The sequence below is a fragment of the Pararge aegeria genome, chromosome 24, assembly GCF_905163445.1.
Source record: "Pararge aegeria chromosome 24, ilParAegt1.1, whole genome shotgun sequence".
Classification (NCBI taxonomy): domain Eukaryota; kingdom Metazoa; phylum Arthropoda; class Insecta; order Lepidoptera; family Nymphalidae; genus Pararge; species Pararge aegeria.
The window spans coordinates 9,155,852-9,181,399 of NC_053203.1; the positions used below are offsets into that span (position 1 = coordinate 9,155,852).

General features: G+C 36.7%; 3 protein-coding genes across 3 annotated transcripts in view; 1 reads left to right on the forward strand and 2 right to left on the reverse strand.

Moving 5' to 3' along the window:
- The first annotated feature begins 535 nt into the window (after positions 1-535).
- On the forward strand, positions 536-11,728 carry LOC120634572. The gene is made up of 9 exons (XM_039905273.1): positions 536-679; positions 764-894; positions 2,406-2,507; positions 3,445-3,847; positions 4,765-5,148; positions 6,360-6,537; positions 8,191-8,382; positions 9,186-9,293; positions 10,413-11,728. The coding sequence occupies exons 1-9, from the start codon at positions 643-645 to the stop codon at positions 10,702-10,704; spliced, it is 1,827 nt and encodes a 608-aa protein (XP_039761207.1). The 5' UTR covers positions 536-642; the 3' UTR covers positions 10,705-11,728.
- On the reverse strand, positions 10,948-15,509 carry LOC120634645. Its single transcript, XM_039905376.1, has 5 exons — positions 15,104-15,509; positions 13,562-13,776; positions 12,944-13,297; positions 12,253-12,407; positions 10,948-11,001 (listed from the first exon to the last, which is right to left on the reverse strand). The coding sequence occupies exons 1-5, from the start codon at positions 15,400-15,402 to the stop codon at positions 10,948-10,950; spliced, it is 1,077 nt and encodes a 358-aa protein (XP_039761310.1). The 5' UTR covers positions 15,403-15,509.
- Positions 15,510-16,701: 1,192 nt separating this feature from the next.
- Positions 16,702-25,548, reverse strand: part of LOC120634490 — a 59,093-nt gene continuing 50,246 nt past the window's right edge. Inside the window, exons 4-6 of the mRNA XM_039905134.1 lie at positions 25,240-25,340; positions 24,430-24,534; positions 16,702-22,253 (exon numbers count right to left, since the gene is read on the reverse strand). Of these exons, the coding sequence (XP_039761068.1) occupies positions 19,740-22,253; positions 24,430-24,534; positions 25,240-25,340 (2,720 nt within the window). The 3' untranslated portion in view covers positions 16,702-19,739. The remainder of the gene's footprint in view (positions 22,254-24,429; positions 24,535-25,239; positions 25,341-25,548) is intronic.

A 25,548-nucleotide genomic window follows, 5' to 3' on the forward strand; every position in this document is an offset into this window, starting at 1 on the left:
TTTGCATCAAGGTAACTCTTAAAAGAAGCGCCCAATAAATATAAATATTGTTAGAGTAGGCTTGAAAAATAAACAAGGAAGTAAGGTTATAAATGTACCACAATATTTTGTACAACGTAAGTTGTTGAAATTCTCAATAATTAACTACTTTAGTCGATAATGACATTAAATTTTTTAACTCGGCATACTTCAATTCATCTACGATTGCTACATTCATACCATACCCTGTGCATCCACCAGCGCCATTGTGGAGGATTTTTGAACTGTTATTTAGCGCAGTGTCAGGACACTTTTTCAACTTTTCTCCCATATGAGATGACTCTCCTTACCTCTACCCTCCATACTAACAATTTAAAGATATGGCTGACATTGTGCTGTTTTGGCACTACGAAAAGCCATAAATCAAAAGAAGAAGAAGAAGATATGGCTGTACGGTGATATACCTTTGCCTTTTCCCTATGGAAAAGAATAGAGAAAACAAAAAAACAAACGTCAACAGATCATTGTCAAATGTCATCTGTTCGGGTACTTACAATACAAGCGTAACGGCTGATAAGTTTCAAAAATTCGCGTACAGTGAGAATGTAAAATTAATACGTAAAAATCGTATTTTAATAATTATACATTCTAAAATTATTAGCAATGGACATCAAACAAGGACAAAGAAAACCACAAAACCGTATGTATAAGAGCAGATTTAAACCAATTTTATTCCTAGAACATTAAATTTACCTCAATACCACAATTGTTACTTACATTTCAGGGCTTTTGAAGCTATCTCTAAAGAAAAACAGGGTCAAAGTAGACCAAGAAACGAAGGAACTAAATCGTAGTTCTGATATTATGATAATCGACGAATCTTTCGACAAATTGGTCTCTGATTTCCAAAACACCGTAAGCATATTATATTATATAAAAAATTTCAAAATTCATTTATTTCAAGTAGGCCTAATATAAGCACTTTTAAAAGTCAAGTCTGTCTGTGTGTAGTGACTCTACCACCAGTTCGAAAGGCAGATTCTACCGAGAAGAAGCCGGCAGGAAACTCAGCAGTTGCTCTTTTCCAACATAAACAAATTACATTTTAAAATTCATTTTACTATCTTGTAAGATATGAAAGCCGAGCTGGATGCTTTCAAGCAACCTTGTCATTAAGAAATTCATTTATTAATAAAATCGTTCACTTATTTTATAACTACCTCGTTGGTCTAGTCTTTTTTTCCTGGGTTACTTTCCACTGATTTTCCGCAAACTAGCATTTACTACATTCTAATGCTCCTTATTGCAATCTTCATCCTATCAACCTATTACTGTTGAAGCAAGTGATATTTTAATTGCTTAAAACACACGTGACTTAGAAAAGTTAGTGTTGTGTGCTGGGATTCCAACTCTGGCCCCGAAAGTGATTTTGAGGTCCTACCCACTGTGCTATCACCATTTCAATCTTATATATATGTAAATAATCTAGGGTATGTGAATACTTTCCTTGTAGCACTTTAAATCCTGAGATACCCAAAGATAAAAACATTCACATACATACAAACTTCATTAAAACCATTTTTAAATTTAAGTAAAAATGTTACTGCAATAATTTAAACATTAGTAAGAATAAACTTACCGTGTAATATACTATGTTATGTAAAATTCATAATTCGTTTAAAGGAAATTGCATACAATTCTACAATAAACTACCAATTGACATCTTGGAGATGTCTCTTAAAAATTCAAAGTTTGTATTAAACGTAAGCTTATAGAAAAGTCCTATTATAGTATAAAGGACTATGTAATTGATGAAAAAGCTTGGGTGTGAATTATTGCTCTAACCAGGTTGCTCTTCTAATAATTTTAAATGACAACATGACGTGGTGATAACTAAAAAAACACCGGGCTAAGTTTGTTCTGGGCTTCTTCTTAGACCAGGAGGCGTTTGGAACCCGCGTAGCTTTAGTTTCAAGTTTACGAATGTGGTGATCACCATCATCTCACTACCGTGTAATTCTCATGTACACATCAAAAGTGCCACCTATAGGCCTACTTGAATAAAGATATTTTTGAATTTGACTTTGCCTTTGATACCAGATTTCAGCAGCTCATTATTATTAAGCAGGAGTACTTGAATAATGATATTTTTGACTTTGCTTTTGATACCAGATTTCAACAGCTCATTATTATTAAGCAGGAGAAGTGAAGCCATTCTCCATAATATAACCATTTCTCTGATCTGTTAAGGACAACTGAGACAACTCAGTGCAAATGCTATTACACCCTATTCTCCCTTAATCTCTCTCTACTTTTATAATAATGAAGTGAGTTTAATCAGTAAGGGGCACTTATTTTGTGATCTTAATCAGACACTTTGGTAGAATTATCACTGTATTACTTAGCACACTGATTTAATTTTACAGGTTCCATCGAAAATTTTCTCACCTATTGTCATCAATGACTCATTAAACACAACCAACGAAGATGACATAGTAACAAATGACGAACCAAGTAAATCTGGCAATGTGAGTAAAATACGTTTTATTACTAGCTTGAGTACTTTGTCCACGTTTATTAGAGTTTTTTAAAAATCCAGTGGGAATCGGATATAATGGGAATGGCTTATGTTATTCTCCTTCCTTTCAACTAACTCTATGCCAAAAATCAAGTTGATTGGTTACTTACTTTGGCTGTGAAGGAAGGTCAAACAAACAAACAAACTAAAACACTTTTGCTGTTATAATATTAGTAAGAATGAAATCATCATATTTTTATTTTATTTTATAGCTCACCATATATAAGCTTGTATCACATAATATTGATATTTTAATTAACATTATTTACTTCTTATCTTTATGAATATAATTCCACCTTATGTGTGTATGTCACTGAACACCTCCTAAACGACTGGACCGATTTGAATGCATTTTTTGTATGCATTTTGGTGGCACCCTGGATGGTTTAGGCTCACAAATCAGCTCGACGGATGGCGCTGCAGTCGGCATCTAGGTTATTTATCCATACTGCAACTATACTGCTGACTGATTTGAAAAATTCTTTTAGTGTTGGATAGCCCATCTATCGAAGAAGGCTATAGAGTATAATTATATCATCACGCTGAGACTAATAGGAGCATAGCACCAATGAAGAATGTTTCAATAGGGGGTTTTTTTTTCCTTTTGAGAGTTTACGCTACGTGCGCTGCGGCCTGCGTTAGAGTTTTGATAAAATGACGTATGAAAAAATTGTTCCCCTTTAAAATTTCTAAAGAAAGCCTGGGACAGCATATGTCCATCTTTTAAGGATGACTTTAATGCCGAGAACCTCTGGTTATATGTATAAACAATATAGGCACAATATCCAAATACATTTTTTACATATAAACAAAAGTTATTATTAGCAGCTAACAGTATATATTAGCAGCTAACAGTCAAGATCTAAATTTTAAATTCTTCGTTTCAGGTATCTGTGATCTCAATAAATGATGTAGCGTCACCTATTAATAATGAAAACAGCAGACCCAGCATAGGTGGTTGGTCACCAGGGCAAAACATATTATTTGCTACACCAAGAACAAAACCTGTACCCACCACTCCAAAAGATGTACTCAACGAATCCCTGGAACACTGCTCTACATCAAAGATACAACAATCACATCACAAACTGTTAAGTGAACTGTACGGCGAGACGTGGAAATCTATACCATCGTTGTTTAAATCTATACGACATAAACATGACAATATTAATGGAATTTCCAAAAAGTTACACTTTGATGACGATGAAAGTGACAAGGAGAATATAAGACATCTTTTGAAGCAAAATAAAGAGTTATACTTGACTGGGTCTGACTTGAAAAATAGAAAAGGTTTGTTAACCGTTTCATTTCATTTCTTTTTTGCGGTTATTGGTATCTACTTTTTCTTCTTTTTGGTCCTGTCTCTGTACATGACTGGTTAAAATCATCTTTTGTACGTAGAGCCGCTGGTATGGCTCCCCGATCACTCCAACCAGCCAAGCTCACTCCATAAGGCTAGCTGGACGCCCGGGTCGCTAAGTGTTTCAGGTAGTGAAGCTGAAGAGCCAAGGAATACTGCAAATTATTCTGCTACTCTGTTGCAACTTGCATCAGAGCATTACGTGTGCTGGTGTTTCATCTGCCTCCATGCATGCACTGCAGAAAGGTCTTTATTTGTTAAATCTAGAATAAAAAGTTGTTTGTTTAATTGGCAGTGCCCTGTTATCAACCAGGCAGTTCCTTAGTTTAACCCGGTTTAGTTAAATAAGTAAATATACTACAACACACACATCGCCATCTAGCCCCAAAGTAAACGTAGTCTGTGTGGATACTACGATAATTGATGAATTTTTTAATGAATAATATACATAAATACTTATAATATACATATAAACATTGAAAAAAATTCATGATTATCACACAAACATTTTTCAGTTGATTGGACTGAAACTGTCCGTTGAAACGTATCACTAAGACACTCATAATTAGACCATGTCCATGTCATGACTCATGTCCCATGAGTGGGACTGCATTTGTTTAGTTTAGTGGATAATAGAAGATCATTTGTGGGACGATTTCCAGTCTTATTCCCTGCGAAGTACTTTGTTTTCTCTCCACCTGGGGGTTGCTTGACTCTGCTTTTCCAGTTGTGGATCGCAACTCTAGCACCTTGGGAGACAAAGGTCCATTGGTCCTGCTAGATTGGCACTTCAGTTTAAGTGTCTGTACTAAGTCATCCCGCACCACAGTTTAGTTCTAATTTATAGGTGACATAAGCAACATCGAAAGGAAATCTAAAAAGAAACTGTACACAGAAAAGGTTCCCAGTACACCAGATTTACCTAAGCAACAACCGAAATTGAATAGAGATGCAAAAACCACGAACACACCAGAACTGCCTAAGCAATCAATAAAACCCAATAACAATGTAAAAATAACAAGCACTCCAAAACTACCTAAGCAGAAACCAATGAACTTCAACAGAGAAGTAAAAACGACAATAAAGAAACGTAAAGACATGACCGTAACCGAATTAGTGCGGGCTATGCAGAATGATGTTGATAATTTGACAAAGAAAGTTCAAAGTGTACATGTTACACAGAATTCTGATGATCATGTCAAAAGGCTAAGTTTTATTGCTTCTTTGGCTGGTATGTATAAATAATTATTTAAACGTCTTAGTGAATTAATGAACACACTTTTACTGTCCACAAAATAAAAAGTACGTATGGAGAAACAAGAGGGTACAATTTAGCGGCTTTTTGTTGGACAAATTGATTTGAGCGGCAGTGATTTGCATCGATTACTAATTAAATATAGAAGTAATGTGTTTATTTACTAACAAAAAAAAAAAATATGCCTTGATTCCTCAAATAAATATATATTATTATCTAAATGCTAAATGTTTTACATAAATAAAAAAGTGTGCGTATTTACGTACACGCGTTAGAAGTTATACTTACAAGATAAAAATCTTTTCAAAAATTTAACTCTCGCTTTTCTACGGTTGTAGAAAAACCAACACCAGCAATAGAAAAAGGGTATTACATTGAAAGTTGATAGTAGTTAAATAAAGTTTATTTGAATATCACAAAAATTATTTCTACATAATCACCGATATAGGTTGGTGTACATAGTTAAAGAAGTGGACATATAAACATAATTAAATTTGGAATACTAATACACTCATTATAGGACAACCAAGTTTTACTCAACAATAAAATTTGAGATTTTTGCACAATTTAATCAATTAAATCACTGGAATTAGCCAACTGTCAAACCTTATAGCTAACTTCAGGGTGTCGGTTTTTGTGACGGTGTGCGCGCGCATCGTAAAAAATACCTCTCATAATTTTTCCCTAACGCGCCAAAAGAAGTATAACTTCAAAACTTTACAGCAACACATCACTTGACAATAATTAATTCTAGGGTTATGAGCTAATTAGTCACAATTAATTAATTTGTTGTGTCATCTTTATATATATATTTCTTGTGTGCGTGTGTATGTCACTGAACTCCTCCTAAACGGCTGGACCGATTTGAATGAATTTTTTGGTATGCGTTTGGGTGGCACCCTGGATGGTTTAGATTCACAAATTAGCCCGACAGATGGCGCTGGGGTCCGCTAGTAAAAAATAAAACAAGACAATAAAAAAGGGTTTAGTGTCTCCACCGCGCTGGCCCAGTGCGGTTTGGTGGAAAATCGCTGGGAATATTATGGAGAACTCTCAGGCATGCAGTTATCCCCACGATGTTTTCCTTTACCGTCGAATCAAGTTTAATTACATTGTGGAATATGATGATGATGATGACGATGATGATGATGACGATGATGATGATGATGATGATGATTTTATTTCAGACAATGTGCCATCCTGGCGGTGTCACCCCGAAGCTCTGCAATACCATGACGACTACAAAACGCTCAAAGAAAAGCTCTCAAGGCGTCTTTATGTGGAGTTTAATAAAGTTGTATTCAATGACGCCATGGATTCTGATATGGTGATCATATGGGATGCAAAATTCAGGAGTACTGCGGGGTGAATAATCTCTTCGTTATCTACTTAAAATTATTTATTAAATTTTGCTTGAACATTGACGGCCGACTGGCGCAGTAGGCAGCGACCCTGCCTTCTGAGTCCAAGGCCGTGGGTTCGATTCCCACTACTAGAAAATGTTTGTGTGATGAATGTTTTTCAGTGTCTGGGTGTTTATCAGTATTTTATAAGTATTTACGTGTATTATTAATTTATATAGATATCCATCAGCTATCTTAGTACCCATAACACAAGCTATGCTTACTTTGGGGCTAGATGGCGATGCATACACACATCGCCATAATCTGTCGTAGTATATTTATTATTTATTTTATTGTACATTAACATTATTTTAAAACTAATAATAATTATATTATTACGATGTTATGATAACGCAATAAATTACAAATACAATTCGGTTCCCAAAGTTATAGCTAGATTTAATACCATAATATTAAAGCATGTCGTCAAATCCCAGCCAATACCAAAATGTTTAGTCAAGTTGATTACTCTTCTTAATCTATATATATAAAATAGAAAGAGTGTGGGTATGTTCCGTATAGTCTCCGAAACGGCTGGACCAAATTCAATGAAACTTTCAGGGAATTTCCGGATTGACCTAGCGAGTAAACCTGTAAAGTTTGGTGACGATCGGAGCACTCCTATTTTTGAACTGTCAAACTGTCAAATACAGCTTTTTTTTTACCATGATGATATTCTATTGTTGGGTGTACATGGGTGTAGATAATGATCTTCACCCGCTCGAGAAGAGAATAGAAGAGAATGAATACGGAGAGAAATAAATGATTTAATATATTATGAGACTTAAATAAAAAATTTAATGATGTTTGTTTATTGTTTAAATAAAATAAAGCAAAATCTAGACCGGCGAAGCGGGCTGGGTACGCTAGTGTTATATAATTTTTAAAACTAACCTACGTTATAAGGGGCGTATAAACAAACTCCTCAAAAGTTTAGCAAAGTCATCGTTTGGTCCTCTGGTGCTGCAGATGTTTAAGGGCGGCGGTGATAACTTAACACATCAGGTTACCCACTTGCTAGTTATTGACCTTTCAATACTATATATGAAATAAATAAATAAATATACTACGACAGTACACACATCGCCATCTAGCCCCAAAGTAAGCGTAGCTTGTGTTATGGGTACTGAGATGACGGATGAATATACATAAATATGACCTAACTTTTCACCTAACTTTTTTCTGTAACTGTTTTTTATCGCTTCGCTATCGCTATGTAGCGATAAGGCCGCCAAATTATATCCGTTGTTTTTTTTACTTTTCTTTTTGTTCTATGTACTTTTTGTGGTGTGCAATAAAAGTATATTCATTCATTCAAATATTTGTAATAAACAGATAAACACCCAGACACTGATTTATTGTTACGGTGCGATGTCACGTACAGACCGATAAGGGGTATGACTACCATACTCCCTAACAGGTTAGCCCGCTACCATCTTATACTGCATCATCACATGCCACCAGGTGAGATAGCAGTCAAGGGCTAACTTGTAGTGGTATAAAAAATAAAAAAGCGCGCTCAACCTTAGGCAGTATCATCACTTACCATCAGGTGTGATTGCAGTCAAGCGCTCGGCTATAAACATTAATAAAAAAAAAAATAACGTTTCCACAGTACAACGACAAATCGCCTTATAAAGACAGCGAGAGGTGATCGTATCCGGACGTCTAGTATAAAGCTGTCTACAAAAGTGGTGGATGCGGCTCAAAGGTTGCGGGATACGCTCATACACGAGATGTGCCATGCAGCCACGTGGCTCATCGATGGCGAGCTCAGAGCTGGTCACGGCCCTGTTTGGAAGAAATGGTATACCCAATTTATATCACCATCATCCGGTTGCCGGCCCACTTCAGAGCATTGGTCTCCTCACAGAATGAGCAGGGTTTAGGCCGTGGGAACATTATGGAGAACTCTCGGAAATTCAGGTTTCCTCACCATGTTCCCCTTCACCGTTTAAAGCAAGCGATGTTTTAATTGCTTAAATTAAAAAAAAAAACGCAAAAACCTCCAGAAAGTTTTAGCTGCGTTTTACAAAAAAAATTATAAATATACTACGACAATACACACACAGCCAGTCGCGTTCACTTCATACATGCACAAAAGCACTGCATACCCTAATATTTAAATATAGCCCGTATAAGAGGAGGATTTTTCCCATTTTATGGAATTTCCCTGCTGTATGCATACCCTGGTAAGAAACCAAGTGCACGCCACACAGCCAAGTAGCCCCAAAGTAAGCGTAGCTTGTGTTATGGGTACTAACATAGCTGGTGGATATTTCTATGAATATAATACACATAAATACTTATAATATACAGATAAACTCCCAAACACTGAAAAACATACATGTTCATCACTCAAACATTTTCCAGTTGTGGGAATCGAACCCACGGCCTAGGACTCAGAGAGCAGGGTCACTGCCCACTGCGCCAGTCGGACGGAGACAGAAGCTTCTCTCCGGAGTGGACTCCCAAGATCCCCCTTCATTAGGAGGTCTCCGACTCATCCTTTTTCATACCTTATTAAGGCGTTTTGGTTTACGGGCCTTCAAAAATCTGGCTAGTTTCGTAGCCGATTTAAAAGTGATTTTACACCTCGTAAATTTTCAGGGCCACGAGTGCACTGCACAAGTACCCAGAGCTGGGGGAGATATCCCGATGCCACGACATGGAGATACACTTCAAGTATTGCTACAAGTGCACCAAGTGTGGTTACAGGTATGACTATTGTCCCCATAAAATTACCGGATTTGCTCGTTCGCACTCGAAGAGTCATTTTCGTCAAAGCAAAATGGACTCACTCTCGCTTGTTTTAGAATCGCAAATCCTGCACTTCTGGTTTTCATTTTACATAAGTTGTTTGAAAAAAAATACCAGATTTGTTCCGCAATCGAAGAGTCGTTTTCGTATATCAAACTATGTATCGTCAAAGCAAAATGGACTGACTCTCGCGTGGTTTAGAGTCGCAAATCCTGTACTTCTGATTTTTATTTTACATCAGTTTATTTAAAAAAATTACCATATTTTATATAAACTGTATACAAAATATGGTATATAAACTTAGTCGTTTTGGTATATCAAACTCTGTATCGTCAAACTAAAATGAACTCACTCTTGTTTTAGAGTCGCAAATCCTGTACTTCTGAACTTGTTTGAAAATCCGAGCTAAAGAATTGTGGGCAAATTTAAGCTTTAAGCCAATGCGAATGAGTTCCATTTTACTCCGGTGTTCTAGTATTCTCATACTCGCCCGCGTTCGCGTTTATTATGGTTGCGAAATCCCGTGGAAACCGTTTGTTTCTCTGGGATGAAAGTTTGTATGGAACTCTCCGTCCTTTCAACAAAGTCTATGCCAATAATCAAGTCGATCGCATTAACAACCTCCTAGACGACCTCACCGTTGTGTGAATTTAAGTAGGAGGTCCCGGGTTCGGTTCCCGGCAGGGGAAAATTTGGAAATTATAATTTCTGTATTTTGTCTGGTCTGCGAGGCTTTGGCCGTGGCTAGTTACCACCCTACTTCATTCTGATTTAGTGTACCGGTGCGATGTCGCCTAGAAACCGATTAGGTTTATGACTACCATACTCCCTAACAGGTTAGCCCGCTATCATCTTAGACTGCATGATCACTTACCACCAGCTGATCACTCTGTGATAAGGCCGCCATTACACCCAAGTTTAGTTTATATGTTGTTTATGCATTATGTTTTGGTTTTTAATAAGAATAAGTAAGTGAAGCTAAGTAGGCCGAAGTTCTAACCATATTTTTTGGCGTGGTGGAAAAGCTTTATTGCTAAACAGAAACACTCTTAATTTAATACTTGTTATTTGTTTCAGCATAAAACGTCACTCGAAATCGATAGATATAACGAAGAAGTGTTGCGGCTACTGCAGGGGAACATTCGAGATCATTTTGAATAAGAAAAACAAAGATGGCGTCGTTGTATCGACGCCGGCCAGGAAAGGAGGCCCCAACGACTTCGCACTGTACGTGAAGGAGAACTACGGAGCCCTAAAAACCGGCAGAACACATGGGCAGATAATGAAAATGCTTGGCGAACAGTTCTCGGCGAAGAAAAACAATAAACAATCCAGTGTTGATAATTTAAATGATTTAAGTAGCGATTGAAGCTGCGATAGCGCAGTGGGTAGGAGCTTGACTTCACTATCGGGGCGCCGAGTTCGAATCCCAGCATGCACCTCTAATTTTTTTTTTCTTAGCCGCATTTTCATTTTTTTATCTTAATTAAAATCTCTAGTTATATACTATATTATATATACCCCTACATCCCCATTTCCGGTGCTGATAATTTTACATTATACTATTCCGTCTCTGATTCTCTCACTCAAGTAAACGAAATGAAAGTTAAAGCTATTTTTGTACTGTCATTTCGTTTACTTTAGGGAACGAGAGACCATAGATTTTCTGAAAAAAAAAAGACATATAAAATTAATGTACCAAATACATCATTTAATTGAGAAAAAATAAGAGATAACCTGAAAATAACGTACGTACGTAACGTGATCTTACTTTAGTAAGGCATATTATGTCAATATTCTAAACGCATTGACATGACGGGTATATTGTTTAGTGTATATCTGTATGTACAGATGCGGGGCTTTAGTCAGAGAATTTTTTTAGCGAGAAAATTACCGTTTTATTTCTATAGAGATATTTGAAAGCATCGATAGACTGTCCACGGCTGGACATAGGTCTTTAGAGTTAGTACCAAAACTTGGGACATCTACGTCCATCGGTTCTCCAAACTATGTGGTATTTAGATTTGATCACGTAGAGATACTCAGAGCATAGCTCTCTCCATCGCCTTCATACGAAGCCCATAATTAATAGTTCGAAGACAGACAATGACGAGTCGAGATAATTTTCTCGCGGTGCGCATGCTAGCCCTGCTTGACCCGGTAGAAAATTTGAATTTACTGATGCTTACATTAGTAGTGTATATTCTACATCAATTTATTGTATTGACGGTTTTAAGACTTGGTAGGTAAGTATACACTCGTTTGTTGATGAAAATAATATTATTATTAGACATATTTGTAAATATTTTAGAAATATTGTACTGGTTACAATAACTAAATGTAATAAAGGCTGCTAAAATAATAATGTACATATTTTGTAAAATATATTAGAATTTAAATAACGATATTGAAAATAATTATTAATATGAAGTGTTTTACTTGACTATAACTTTGTTTTAATTTATTACATGATTTACAATATTCTGTAAAATGTATTTTGAATTGTAAACATTGTTAAAATAATTATTATTAACTACTGTTTATTTATTGATATAATTTCGAATGCTTAAATATTTTGTTACACATAATATTATATTCATTTGGAATTAAATTCTTGATTGATATATTATTTGTTGTCTTTTGTATATACATCACTGATATAAAACATTCGCTTTGTTTCATATTTTTACCACATAACCCTTGGAAAGTCAAAAGTCAGACTTAAATATATGTATTTAAAAAAGAATTAATATTAAAAAGTTCGTACATTATATAAAAATATGTACGTAGCACTGAGATGGTGGCGATAACTACATTTCTAAACATAGAACTAAAGCTAGGAGGGTTCCAAACGCGCCCTGTCTAAGGGCCGAAACACATAACGCACGACGCGAATTCCAGCGTTATGACGTCATACTTGTTGACAAGGATGCAGTTTGTTTCTAACACTCTTGCAAACAACACGTTTCAACCGAGAAGCAGTTTTAAAATTAAAATGTCTGACGTTGACGTCGATCTGTTTATATCTTCGGTTCAGGAACACCGTTGTTTGTGGGATACTAGTGACGAAACCTATAAAGACAAATTTATAAAACAAGAAGCATGGAAAAGCATTTGTGAGATCGTTTATGTTGATTACAAGGAAAAAAACTCAACCGAAAAATCAAAACTGGGTAAGTAGTAACATAGTATTGTCTTAGGTTTACGCGATCACTATTCACAATAAAACTACAATTTTTACTGTAGTAAAAACGTAAAAATCTGATCCGCGGTTTAAATTGTAAAAATTGTAGTTTAATGTAAGTAGCATGTATCTTTTTTTTTTTAATCATATGAAATACACCATTTATTTTAATGCCCTATGCAAAAGATTTTCTCTAAGTTAAAATTATATTTTTTCTCGCGCTCTTATTCAAAAAGGTAAACAAATACTATAAATAAAACCAAATTGCCATTTAAATTGTTTATTCGCAGTTCACAACATGTTAAATAGTTTGAATCAAATGTATTAAGGTATTATTTGTATTTTGAACTGAGTAGGTATACGAACATTCATATTTTGTTTAATTGCCAACTTAGGGCGCCAACATCACTGGAAAAGTAATTACAAAAATCATTCCGTATTAGATGTGGGCTTAAATTATTTTCATTTGCTGTGGGCAAATGCAACATTTGCAGATCAGAATCATCAAAGATAATGTCATCGGTCGCTTGTACTCCATCTCGATTCAAAACAAAGTTGTGCATTACACAACACGCCTTGATAATGTCTGTCGCAAATTCGTATTGCACATTCATAGATCGATGAAATATGCGCCATTTATTGGCTAGGATGCCAAAAGCGCACTCGACATATCTTCGGGCACGACTCAGTCGATAATTGTAAACTCTTTGTTGTACCGACAAATGTTTCCCTGAGTAAGGGCGCATGACGTTATTCGAAATTGAGAATGCTTCATCTCCTACAAAAACAAATGGAGTTTCATTTTGAGAACCTGGTAAAGGCTTTGGTACAGGAATAGGTAATTTGCGTGTCATAATCAAATCATAAAGTTTAGAGTTCTGGAAAACGGTGGAGTCACTTTCCTTGCCATACGCTCCTTTATCGACAAAAATGAATCTATATCTAGAATCTACAAGAGCTAATAAAACTATTGAATTATAGCCCTTATAATTGTAAAACAGTGATCCACTGTGCGCAGGACATGTAATACGGACATGTTTACCATCAAGAGCTCCTATGCAGTTAGGAAAATTTGCTTTCTTGTCAAACTCAATAGCGACATCTTCTAGAACCTGTTTTGTTATAGGAGGTATATTTTGACTTGATAGATGTTTCCATATGGCGCGACAAACTGTCCTTACAATTTTTGCTATTGTACTTGCTCCTCGGAAGTAATTCGTATGCATGGTTTTAAAGTCACTGCCGGTTGCTAGAAATCTAAAATGAAATAATAATTAGTAGGCAAATAATAAAATAATACAAATGTAGGTATAATCAAACTCAAACTGCGCAGGTAATAGTGTTGCTAAAGGAATAGATTTTCAAAGATAGACAGGTAGTTTTTCAAAGAAGTACTCAAGAAATATTTTACATTATGGTTGTTCTAGGCAAAGTCAATCAGTTTTTAACTTGCCTAAGTCAAGAAAAAGCAGAAAATTGTTCTTTTTCGGCGGCCAGCCATTTATATGAAATTGGATGGACCGAAAGTACTTATGAAAGTTATATCAAATTTTATATGTAGTATAAATGGAATCTAGGGAATTTTAGTCTTTATTACTATTTTTCACTTGTGAAGTTATTTGTTGCAGGTAATGATTTAGTCAAGAAGTGGAAGGCCATAAAAGATAATTTTGCTAAATATCAAAAAAAACTAAAAGATGCCAATCGATCAGGAGCTGGAGCTGCAAAAATTAAAGAATATCACTTGAATAAACAATTACAGTTTTTGAAAAAGGTTTCACAAAATACAACTGATTCCAGTTTATGTGTAGCGGAAGGAGATATTGAGAATGAAATAACGGCATTGCCTCGTTATAAAAGTCAACCACGAAAACGAAAGGCAGATGATAAGGATGATATTGAAGAAGATTTATTGGCAATATTAAAAACACCGGAGAATAGACATTTGCATTTTTTCAAGGGGATTTTACCATCTCTACAATCGTTAAATGAGAATCAAACATTGATATTTCAAAGTCGGGTGCTTCAAATATTAACGGACATTCTTCAACCTTCAATTCATCAAAATACCCATCACGGCTATAATCAAGAATATCAGCATCAGGGTTATAATCAAGGATATTCAACTATGAGATACGATAATACGGTTCAGAGTGGCTACCACACTTCTACTCCTGGAAGTTCGATTACTGAACAGAGGACTACCTCATCATCAAACCAACAACGTCCAATAAATTCACCATTTTTACTGGACGAAACGTCAGCTACTTCCTATGTTTCACAAGATGAGGAGTTTGATTTTTCTTAAATTGATCATTACATTTTTTAAGGCCTATTAAAGTATTCTTAAAGTAAGAAAATTGTATAATGCAAAAAGCTTAATTTGATTCTGTCTTGTTTCATTTGAACCTGGCTTTGTACCACTAGGTACCCCCAAACCATGAACACTAGTGATGCAAAATTTTTATCGACACCCCGCTAGTACCACAGGTGTATAAAGCCAGGGGTACAAATAAAACTAAACATTTGATTCCGAGTGCCATAAACATCAATAAAAAAAAAATAAGAAACCTATTTGTTTTACCTTAAAGTTAAGCCCAGCATTTCCAAAGCAGTAACTGGTTTCCTTCCTTTATTTTTTTTCTTCTGTATATATTTTGATAACTCGCTTAATAGCTCTTCAAATGATGATATACTCATTCTAAAGTAGGCAACAAATTTTTTTTCGTCTATCTTTAATGCTTCGTATTTTTTAGAAAAGAACTCGCCATTTGGATTCATACCCTTACTTAATGGATGTATCCAGTATCTTCTTTGCCGTATTTTTAAGATAGAATAATGTCTTCTTAATAACAAATAAGCAATAAGTTTATTACGATCCATCGCAGAGAGACGTCTATCCACACTCAAAAATCACGAGAAAATGGTTACCCTACCATAATGCCCTGTTTCGCGACGCCGCAACGCGGCAACGCAACTGCCGATTTTGGCGTTGCGGCGCCGCAAAATAAAGCAGTTTGCGTTATGTGTTTCGGTCCTAAGAGGAAATTTAACCGGGAATTCTTTTTGTTTTCACCATCTCTCATTGTCATTTGAAAACTATAGAAGTAATCTGATTATTACAATTAAGAATTTCACTTGCGGCGATTAACATCATGAGGAAACCGGATTCCGTATTGTTCTCAAAGGTGTGTGAAGTGCACCAATCCGCACTTGGCTAGCGTGGTGGACTACGGCCTAAACCATGGCCGTACCCAGGAGGGGCAGGCAAAATGTATGAACTCTTAAAAAATGTATGGCAATTAAGATACAGACAGACAAAAAATTTCAAACTTCAGTATCGATTATAGATCGATTATAGAGGGCCCTCTAAAAAATCTTCACAAAACGGACGCAGAAAAACTGACCTATAAAAACCTCACTTGACCAGAAGCTTGGTACGCCCACTGCCTAAACCTATGTCATTCTATGAGGAGAAAATATCCAGAACCCGCCTAGAAATATCCCCTCCAAGTTCTGTAAGTTGTAACAGCTTAGTAAATAATTATTGTAATTTACAGAAGCTGAAGTCTTCAATCAATCCTTCCATACTAATATTAAAAATGCAAAAGTGTTTGTTTGTCCATCAATAACGCAGCAACAGAGAAACGGATTCATGTGTTATTTAGCATAGCTGTAGTTTTTTTTCTTTATTCCACTAAAAGTTAGCTCTTGACTGCATTCTCAACTGGTGGTAAGTGATGATGCAGTCCGAGATGGTAGCGGGGTAACCTGTTAGGGAGTAGGGTAGTCATACGCCTAATCGGTTTCACGCGACATCGCACCGGAAGACTAAATCGCTTAGCGGCACGCATTTGTCGCTAGAGTAACTAGCCACGGCCAAAGCCTCTCACCAGACCAGTCCAGAGAAAATTCAAAAATTATAAATTCCTAAATTGCCCCTGGGGAGTCGAACCCGGGTCCTCCTACTTAAATTCACAGCGCTCACTGTTGCGCCAGGGAGGTCGTCAAAGTTTATGGGCCGAAGTATCTTTTTGATCCCGGAAAAATGCACAGTAACTTATAAAAAAAAAAAAGGGAAGTATGATGGAACATCGCTACACTAATCTTTATCCTTATGAAAAACCTTGACTCCCTATATAATAAAAATAAAACAACAAACATATTTAATACCTTTTTTTATTTATTTATATATAGTAAATGTCAGTTGTCATTCGTTAAATGATAAAGTAGGTACAGTCTTGAAATTATTAAAAAAATAATAAGGATATAATTTACAACAAAGAATTTAAAAAAAAAAGAAACGCTCGCATACGTCACAATTTCAAATGAGCACTTCGCGTACCCGTTATGTACAAAACTTACAATTAAAAATGAAATAATAATGCTGATCGCATATTACAGCACGCGCCGCAACTACTCATCATTGAAAATGCATTGCGTCATTAACACTAAACGCGAAGGATCATTTACTTACTATGGTAATACGTAATACGTTAAGATTCAGGTAATTTAACACAGGTAAACAGATCAAAGACCAGTCCGGAAATAGAAAATTGACTGACCCTTTTACCTTCAGAAAGCAGTTAAGCCATGGGTTTGATTATTATTACCAAGGGATCATAATTGTTAAATAGTAAAAGTCCGCCAACGCGCATTCGAGCTGCGTGGTGGGACTAAGCTATCTCCTGTTTCACACAAGAGAAACATTTAGTTCAAGTAGGATGATAATATACTCTAGTAGGTACAAATACATTATTATTAGCCTACTTAGGGGATGGGATTTTTGGAAAATCCCAACCTAGTGCTCACTTTATTTTCGTTCTTCATGTACAAAATTGCATGCTTATGAAATTGCTGGTTTAAGCTGTGCTTTGTTAATCAGCCTCTATTTTTTCGCATTTGAGAAGAATGTCAAAGTTCTATTCCTTTTTTGGGTGATAGAAGCCCCCACTGATATATATTAATTGGCTGAGGATGTTGTCTTTGTGTGAGCTTTGTACTAGATGACTCAATGACTACAAAATAATAAATTGCGTTAGGTGCGTGTTATAATATGCGAGCAGCCTAAGTGGCATTATTAGATGGTATTTTGATATACTTACCATAATTTTATTTATTTATTTACATAGGAATTTTATTATAATATGAGCACTGATTATTTACGCCACAAAATCGCAACTTTACGATAATATAAATACTTTTTGATTTTTTCCCCTTGCTAGTTTTTACACAATTATTTATTACCTATCTATTTGTAGTGCCAACGCTTATATGCGACATGTTTTTTCTAAATGTACCTATAATATCGAAGAGTAAAAGTCCATTTGTTTTAAGCGACATTTCGGGCCATATGAATTATCGACATACATATTGGGAATCAGCGATTGTCGCAACTGTCGAGGGCTTGAAGATATTAATTTCTTTAGCAGGAACACAAGACTTTTTCTTGTGTACACGGCATAAAAGAAAGTTTTAAAAAACGCACACACATCTTTTCCGTACAGCGTTGCTTAGTGCGGACTCACATTACCGGCAACGAGTCAATCAACCCAGTCAACGCTCACACTGCGAAAGTAAGCAATGGATTTCGTTTTCTAACACTTTTACTGATGCAGTTTACCCAATTATTACTTGTTTAAACGAATTTACTTATTGAAACCCAGATAAAAACACTTATTTCCCTCAGTTCTTTTAATATTTAAATTTGTCTCTACTACAAAGTCGCTTAAAACAAACAACCTTTCAACCGCCGACACTTATGCCCATATATTTATAAGTCGTATAATTAACATCTGTGACAGTTACATAATGTGATAAATTCTGTGGATTTCCAATATAATTCCCGTTAATTCGATCGATTTTATAATTTATAAAATCGATAAAATTAATCGTATTTACTCGAAGGACGTAACTGCAATGGATGTTTTTTTTTTTAACAAAATACGTGACTAGTGATGGGAAATCTATTGAAACATTTATGGTCATTATGAATAATATAAATAGTATAGGTAAATAAAACTTGCGACAGTGCCTAATGATTTTATATGTACCCATTATTTATGAACTGTTACTATTAAATACTTTTAAATTAATACATTTACATAATAACGTGTTGTAAATGTGACTGTAAACACAACATATCTAAATCTATTGATATAAAATTCAATGGAAACTGTAGAACAGTCAGCTAACCAGACATTAAACGACGTTTTTAAATATTCTATAAACTCACCAATGTCTAAAACAAATATGACGTTTATCATGCAGTCCCATATTAATTTAATTGGCAGGTCTATAGGTTTTAATACGTTTTGATATATTTCTTACAATAATTATGGACAGAGTTTTTATAAACAAAATTATATCGATATCACATACATTTAATTTGTCATTTAATTATAAATGACATGATCATAATTCGTCTTGTGCCTCAAACAATTCCATTATACACTATGTATAAATACAATTTATAACACTTACTTACACCTTCTTACAAAAGCAACTATTGGTGAAAAGTAAATTTTAATTGAAACGAAATCATTAAGACACAAGTTGAATTGATAAAATGGCAACACTTTATGATATTTTTAATTCAGATAGAAATAATATTTGTTGCTAATAATTTCACCATTTCTGTTATATACAAAACTTATGTATATAATTAATACGAAGATGTAATTTTTTGTATGAACAGTATAAAAATGATGGCACATTTAAGTACTGTTGATTTAGTATTGTTAAGTTTTGTATACACAAGAATAATGTTCATTATTAATGTACCAACATTCATTAAATAACAGTAGGTTTACACATCATGTTAATAAAAAAAGAATGGCGTTATCTCTCATTAGAGATATTAGTGATAAATTCGCTGTACACAAACAAGTAAAAAACACTGGCGGGTATTATTAAGTGCTACGTTTTCACAATGTTCGCTGTGAAAAGGATAGATATACTTTTATACTCCCCAATTCAGTTTAGACACCTGTGTACAACGGATATATCACCGCTATAAAACTTATAAATTATATTACAAAATAAAAGAACGCTATTTACAAGAGGCCGTTCCGGTACGTGACCGTTTATTCCTAGCTATACATTTACAATATACAAAATGAGACGTGCAACACTTATAAAGCATAGTCACACACACAAAGGCCCTTCGGCGTTGTTTAAAAGCTTAGGTCTTCTGCCGCGGACGGCAGGGTAATGGTGAATCAGGTTTGCGAGGGACCGTCTTCTAAAGGTCTAAATCTCACGAAACCGTCCTGAGCTACTAACATACTGCCCCCAGTTTCGTTCGGACTGATTTCGTCCTGGGGCTGGGAGTAGGACGCCTCGTAACTACAGTTCCTCGGCGCCGGTTGCGGAGTCCCTAAAGCGCAAGGATAGTTCCTCTCGTCAGGGTCCTCTGTGAAACCGTACAAGTCTGTCGACTTCGGCCTGTCAGGGAACCCGTTTCCCTTCCCACGCTTCTGGCTTCCACTGGAATTCACCATCGCAGTGGAAGGCGAGTTACGACGCTGCGATGCCCTTATCTGCTGGCAGGGACCGTCGTAGCTTCTGTTGGGGTTCAGAGTCTGTATGCCAGTGGCGTGGTAGGACGAGTTTTCGGCATTGTAGTTACCGTACTCGTCTGGCATGTGTGGCTGGTGGTAGTGATGGCTCATAGATGGATCGTAGCCCATCGTCATGCAGTTTTGGACGTTCTTATTTTTCGCCCTGTGCTTTTTCCGAGGGTTGCTATTCGTTCTAGATGACACTCGGTCGTACGACATGTGTTTGAAGTTGTGCGAACTTCGATTCGAACCGCCATTGTAGTTCTGGTTCTTGATGTCCCTGATGAAGTCGCTATTACTGCCGTATTGGATGACGTTGTATTCGTGGTCTAATGGATCATCACCTTGTAAGGACTGCATCGCGGGATCGCAGTTGGAATAGTGGTCATCCGAGGTTGACTCGATGCCATTGTACGCGTGGGTGGGATGATGTTTGATCAAATGGTTGGTCACACCTTGGCTGGATGTGGCATTGCTAGATTCCGTCGAACTGCTGTGGCCAGCGTTCGCGATCGAGCTGTGGCCGGAATAGTTTTCGGTTCCAGAGTTGTTGTCGCACGTTCCGGCCAACGTGTTTAGTTGGAACCTCTGGTGTTCGACTGGCCCGCTACAGCATTGTTCCGGTATACTGGGATGATGACCAGCGGTCTCGTAAATAGGCTTCCCCGTTCTTAGGGTGTAAGTGTGAAGATTGGTATTAGTGTTACAAATAGCCGGATAGTCCGATTCGAACTGTTCGTTACTGGACCCCGCTGCGCAAGGGAACAGACCTAATCCGGATATCTTTTGCCCGTCAGTTTTCTCGTGTTGTAAAGACGCTACGATACCGACTTTAAGGCTTATCACCCATGAAATAAGAGCCACAACACTGATCTCGATTAATCGCAGCGAGAATTGGTAGCCCCATTGTAACCAGTCGAATTTTGTCATGTTTACCTGGTTAATACCAAAGATTCCATAAATTTGAAGTGTCGCCATTAGAACAAAAAGCAAAGCCGTAGCTAAATTTATATGGATAGCTTGGTACAAATTCTGGAACCCGTGAATATAAGTATGGCTTTTCTTCTGTAACACCGCTTTGAGCATTTTATACACGTAGAGATAGCACAGCCCGAGGGTCAGGCATGCCATGATAAATATAATTTGACAAGTTAGACCTAGTACCCTTTTTTCGACTCCCTGCGAAGTCCTAATAATTGTATTACTATTTTCAAGGATATGCAACATTACACAGGATAGAAGGTGCAAACTACCACCTATTATGATCGTTCTAGAACGAAATAGAAACGCACAACAGGTGGTTTTAAAATTAATACTATTCGTCAGAAGGAACAGTATTGTAGAAGCGAAAGCTATGCTCAAGAATATCTCCGGAACGTGGAGAAGTATCTCGCTGATAAACACTGGCAACGAATTGTTGATGTTGTAAGGATCGTAGCACATGTAAAATATTCTCATGAGACAAACGAACACTAAGATTAAATGGAGAATTATAAAATAGTACTGCGTGAAGAGGTGAGTGAACTTATTGTAACGAATTATCTTGAAGATGGAGAAAACTGCCAGAAGGGTGAACATGCCAGTCGCGGAATAAATATGCACGTTCCACGCGAATGGCCAAGTGACTCCTGGTCTTTGGACCGGGCCGTTATTTTTGGGATCGTGTTTAAGGATTTTCTTATCAGAATTAACGTTCGCTAAATTGTGATATCTCTCTGTTGACATTTCTGGATCGCTGAGTTCAAAACCGATCGTTGTCGCAGGCATGTATTCATCTCGCCTACTATCATTTCTGTCTGGCTGTTTGTTTGTCGCGTATTGTAGGTTTCTCCGAGTGTTCGTTTCTCCATTTTGGTCTATAATAAGTGGCCTATCTAAATTGTTCATTTCAGGGTCCAAAACGGCTAAAACACCTTCCGTCGATGTGTCCCTATTAGAATCACTGAGAGTAACTCCAGCGTCTTTTGTAATGTAAATATCACTTTTTGACGTTTTTTCCGGATTGTGCTGAGGTTTCGCGGTGACTGTTCTGAGAAGAACATCTGGAATGTCTTCTTTCCTTCCATTTGAGCCGGAGAGTATTCTCGAAATCGTCGGTATGTTTAGAGAGTTTGGCACGAAGTCCGTGAAGTTGGCCTGATCAGTTCCATGCTTCTCGTCTAGTTCGTCAGACTGTAATTAAAGAAATACAAAATGTTAGTGGATAAGGCTTGTTAGTTGATATTTAGAACTTTGGCCTACTCAGTTTTTTTTTTTAATTAAAACCAAAACATAATACGAGTACATATACAACTTATAAACTAAACTAGGGTGTTATGGCGGCCTTATCACAGATGGTGATTTCTTTCAGGCAAGTATTAAGTAGAAGGAGAACAATACAGAAAGGCTACAAGTTAGCCCTTGACTGCAATCTCACCTGCTGGCAACTGATGATACCTACAGTCTAAGACAGTAACGGGCTAGCCTGTTAGAGGTATATAAGTTTTATTAAACCCATAACCCTAATTGGTTTCCACGCGACATCGTACCGGAACGCTAAATCGTTCAGCGGAACGTCTTTGTCGGTAGGGTAGCTAGCCACGGTCGAAGCCTCCCAGCAGACAAAAGTTATAGGGCATTTTAGTAGCACTGGCTTTAACAGAGTGGATTTAAACATAATGTTCTAGATCCACTGCGCCAATCGGCATCTAGCCCTTGTTTGCAATCTCACCTGGTGGCAAGTGATGATGCAATCTAAGATGGTAGCGGGTTAACCTTGTAGGGAGTATGGAGTCATACCCCTAATCTTTTTCTACACGACATCGCCCCGGAACACTAAATCGCTTAGCGGTAAGTCTTTGTCTGCAGGGTGCTAACTAGCCACGGCCAAAGCCTCCCACGACACAAAAGAAACATGGGAATCGATTGAGATAGCATGATCCGGGCACGTAAAATGTATTATAGAAAAGTCTATAGATTTGAGTAAGCTTATAGAAAAGTCCTATTATAGCATAAAGGACTACGTAATCGATAAAAAAGCTTGGGTGTGTGCTCTAACCAGGTTGCTCTTCTAATAATTTTAAATGACATTGTGAGATGGTGATAACAAAAAAAAAACACCCGGCTAAGTTTTTTATGGGCTTCTTCTTAGACCAGGACGCGTTTGGAACCCTCGTAGCTTTAGTTTTAAGTTTACGAATGTTGTTATCGCCATCATCTCACTATCGTGTAATTCTTATGTACGCATCAAAAGTGCCACCTATGGGCCTACTTGAATAAAGATATTTTTGACTTTGACTTTGACTTATACATATGCATATGCATACTTTATTAAATATACATATGTCTTCCACTTTCCGAGCAATATCGAATACATATTTCATAGATTTTCTGTGCCCAGATAGTGGATCCGATGTACTGGATCGGATAATGTGGCGACTGGCAACGCTTGTCTTACCCGACATATTGGTTGCCAATAAATTTTATTTAGAATTCAGCATATTGTATCTTTGGAAAGAAAAATTTGAGGGGCATTTTTGTTAGCAGTTCGAGCATTTTTGGAGACAATTTGGCAATTGTTAGGACTGGGGCGACCATCCGTGGTACAGTTTTGAGGACACTACGCTACTTTATTTTTTTTATTTCTTTCTATAAGTCCTATCTACAAAGGTTGAAAGAGATTGCTTGCAGCAATAAGACCGCCTTTGCATGTCTACATTGTGTACTGTATACTCCTTACTGTTTCTTTTCCTGTATGTTATACGTGCAATAAAGTGTTTCTTCTTCTTCTTCTTTTAATTTATTTCAAAACTTTATAGAGACTCACAGAGACATTTTTCGTCAACTCCACAAACAAAGGAATTATTGAATAGGGGGAAAAAAAATCCAAGTCTGCTGTTCTCAATAAATATAGCTTTCTCAATAACGCTAAGCGATTCATTCCTTTGGTGGCCTGAAAGAGATCGCTATATAGCGATAAGGGCGCCAAAATGTACGTTCTACCTTATTGTACTATTGTATATTATCTTTGTGAATTTTCTCTAAAAGTAAAAAAGTTTCTAAACAATAAAAGTGTATTCATTAATTCGTACTGTTTAGTATAATAACTAATAAAAGCGTGTTAACATGAAGTTTTTTTTTTTATAAGCGTACCAGATTATTCTCTAACGTGGTGTCTTCTTAGCTGTGAACATTTTTCTGAAATATAGTATGCATCGGGTTTTATAATTGTGAGTCAAGGTATAACTTTCAACAGCCTATGCGTCCATCAAAATTTGTGAAACAACTCGACTAGTTTTAATCCGTACAGGCAGTTCCGATAGTTTGGTCGCCCCAGTTTTTAATAATCATATGTCAAAGGATACCGTACCTTGTAGCTAGGGGTGTTAAGTGCCTTTTTCTTCTGCGGCTCGAGTCCCACGGGCGGCAAGGGGGGTGCGGGCGGTGGGGCAGGCACTTGCGGGGAGGAGGTTTCCTGGAAATTGGGAAATTCGCTATTTGAGTGGATTTCGAAAAGACAATTGGACATGTTTGTAGTGGTAGTTTTATTGTAGAGAACTTTTAAATTCGGTTTTCATACCTCTAGCGCTTTATGGCTTGAATTGTGACTAGTATGGGCTAAATTAAAGAAAAAACGGACGGTTTTTCATTTCTTTTTGTGCATTGGCATACGTAAAAGACTGCTGTCGTTTTTGTGTTTGAAAACTTGTTTTTACTAATTTGGCATTATGTTTGTCGATTTTGATGTCTGCGCAAAAATCTCTGCAAGCATTATCTGTTTTATTATTGTTTATCTTTGTAAGTTGATTTATGTTTTATCTATTGTCTGTGAATTTCGTGTAAGTGGTTAGCATGTTCAACTATGCATGATTTTGGGTTCACTCCCGGATTGGACCAGAAATTATATAAAGTATTGTGTACATTCTATTGAAGTATTTTTAATATTAATCCGGAGTTAGGCTATCCTGTGAGGGATTAGACAGTTATATTAAACCTATACGCCATCTGTCGCCACGCAATATCGTACCGGAACGCTAAATAGCTTGCCGCGGCCGAAGCCTCCCACTGGACCAGTTTAATTCACAGCCCTCACTGCTATCCTAGAGAGGTCGTCAGTCTGTCTTCAAGTTTGATGAATCCATACCAGTAGTGGTTTTGATGGTATAAAAAAAACGCTTACCTGTCCAGGGGGTCTGATGGGGATCCTCTCGTGTCCAGGTCCGAGGGAAGGAGGGGGAATGGGCCGCCGGTTGAGGTAGCTGTTCCCATCTGTGTTAGTGCCTGCAATTATAAACAAAGCTCAGATAAGTGGTAACAAAACAGGGGTATCTACTTCACAAAGGGGTAATAGCTTAGTGGGTAAAGCTTCGGAGTTATGTGCGTTTTAAGAAATTTAATATCACTTGCTTTGGAGAAGGAAAACATCCTGATGAAACTTGCATACCTGGGTGACCAAGCCAATACATATTTGAAAATTGAATGTATATTC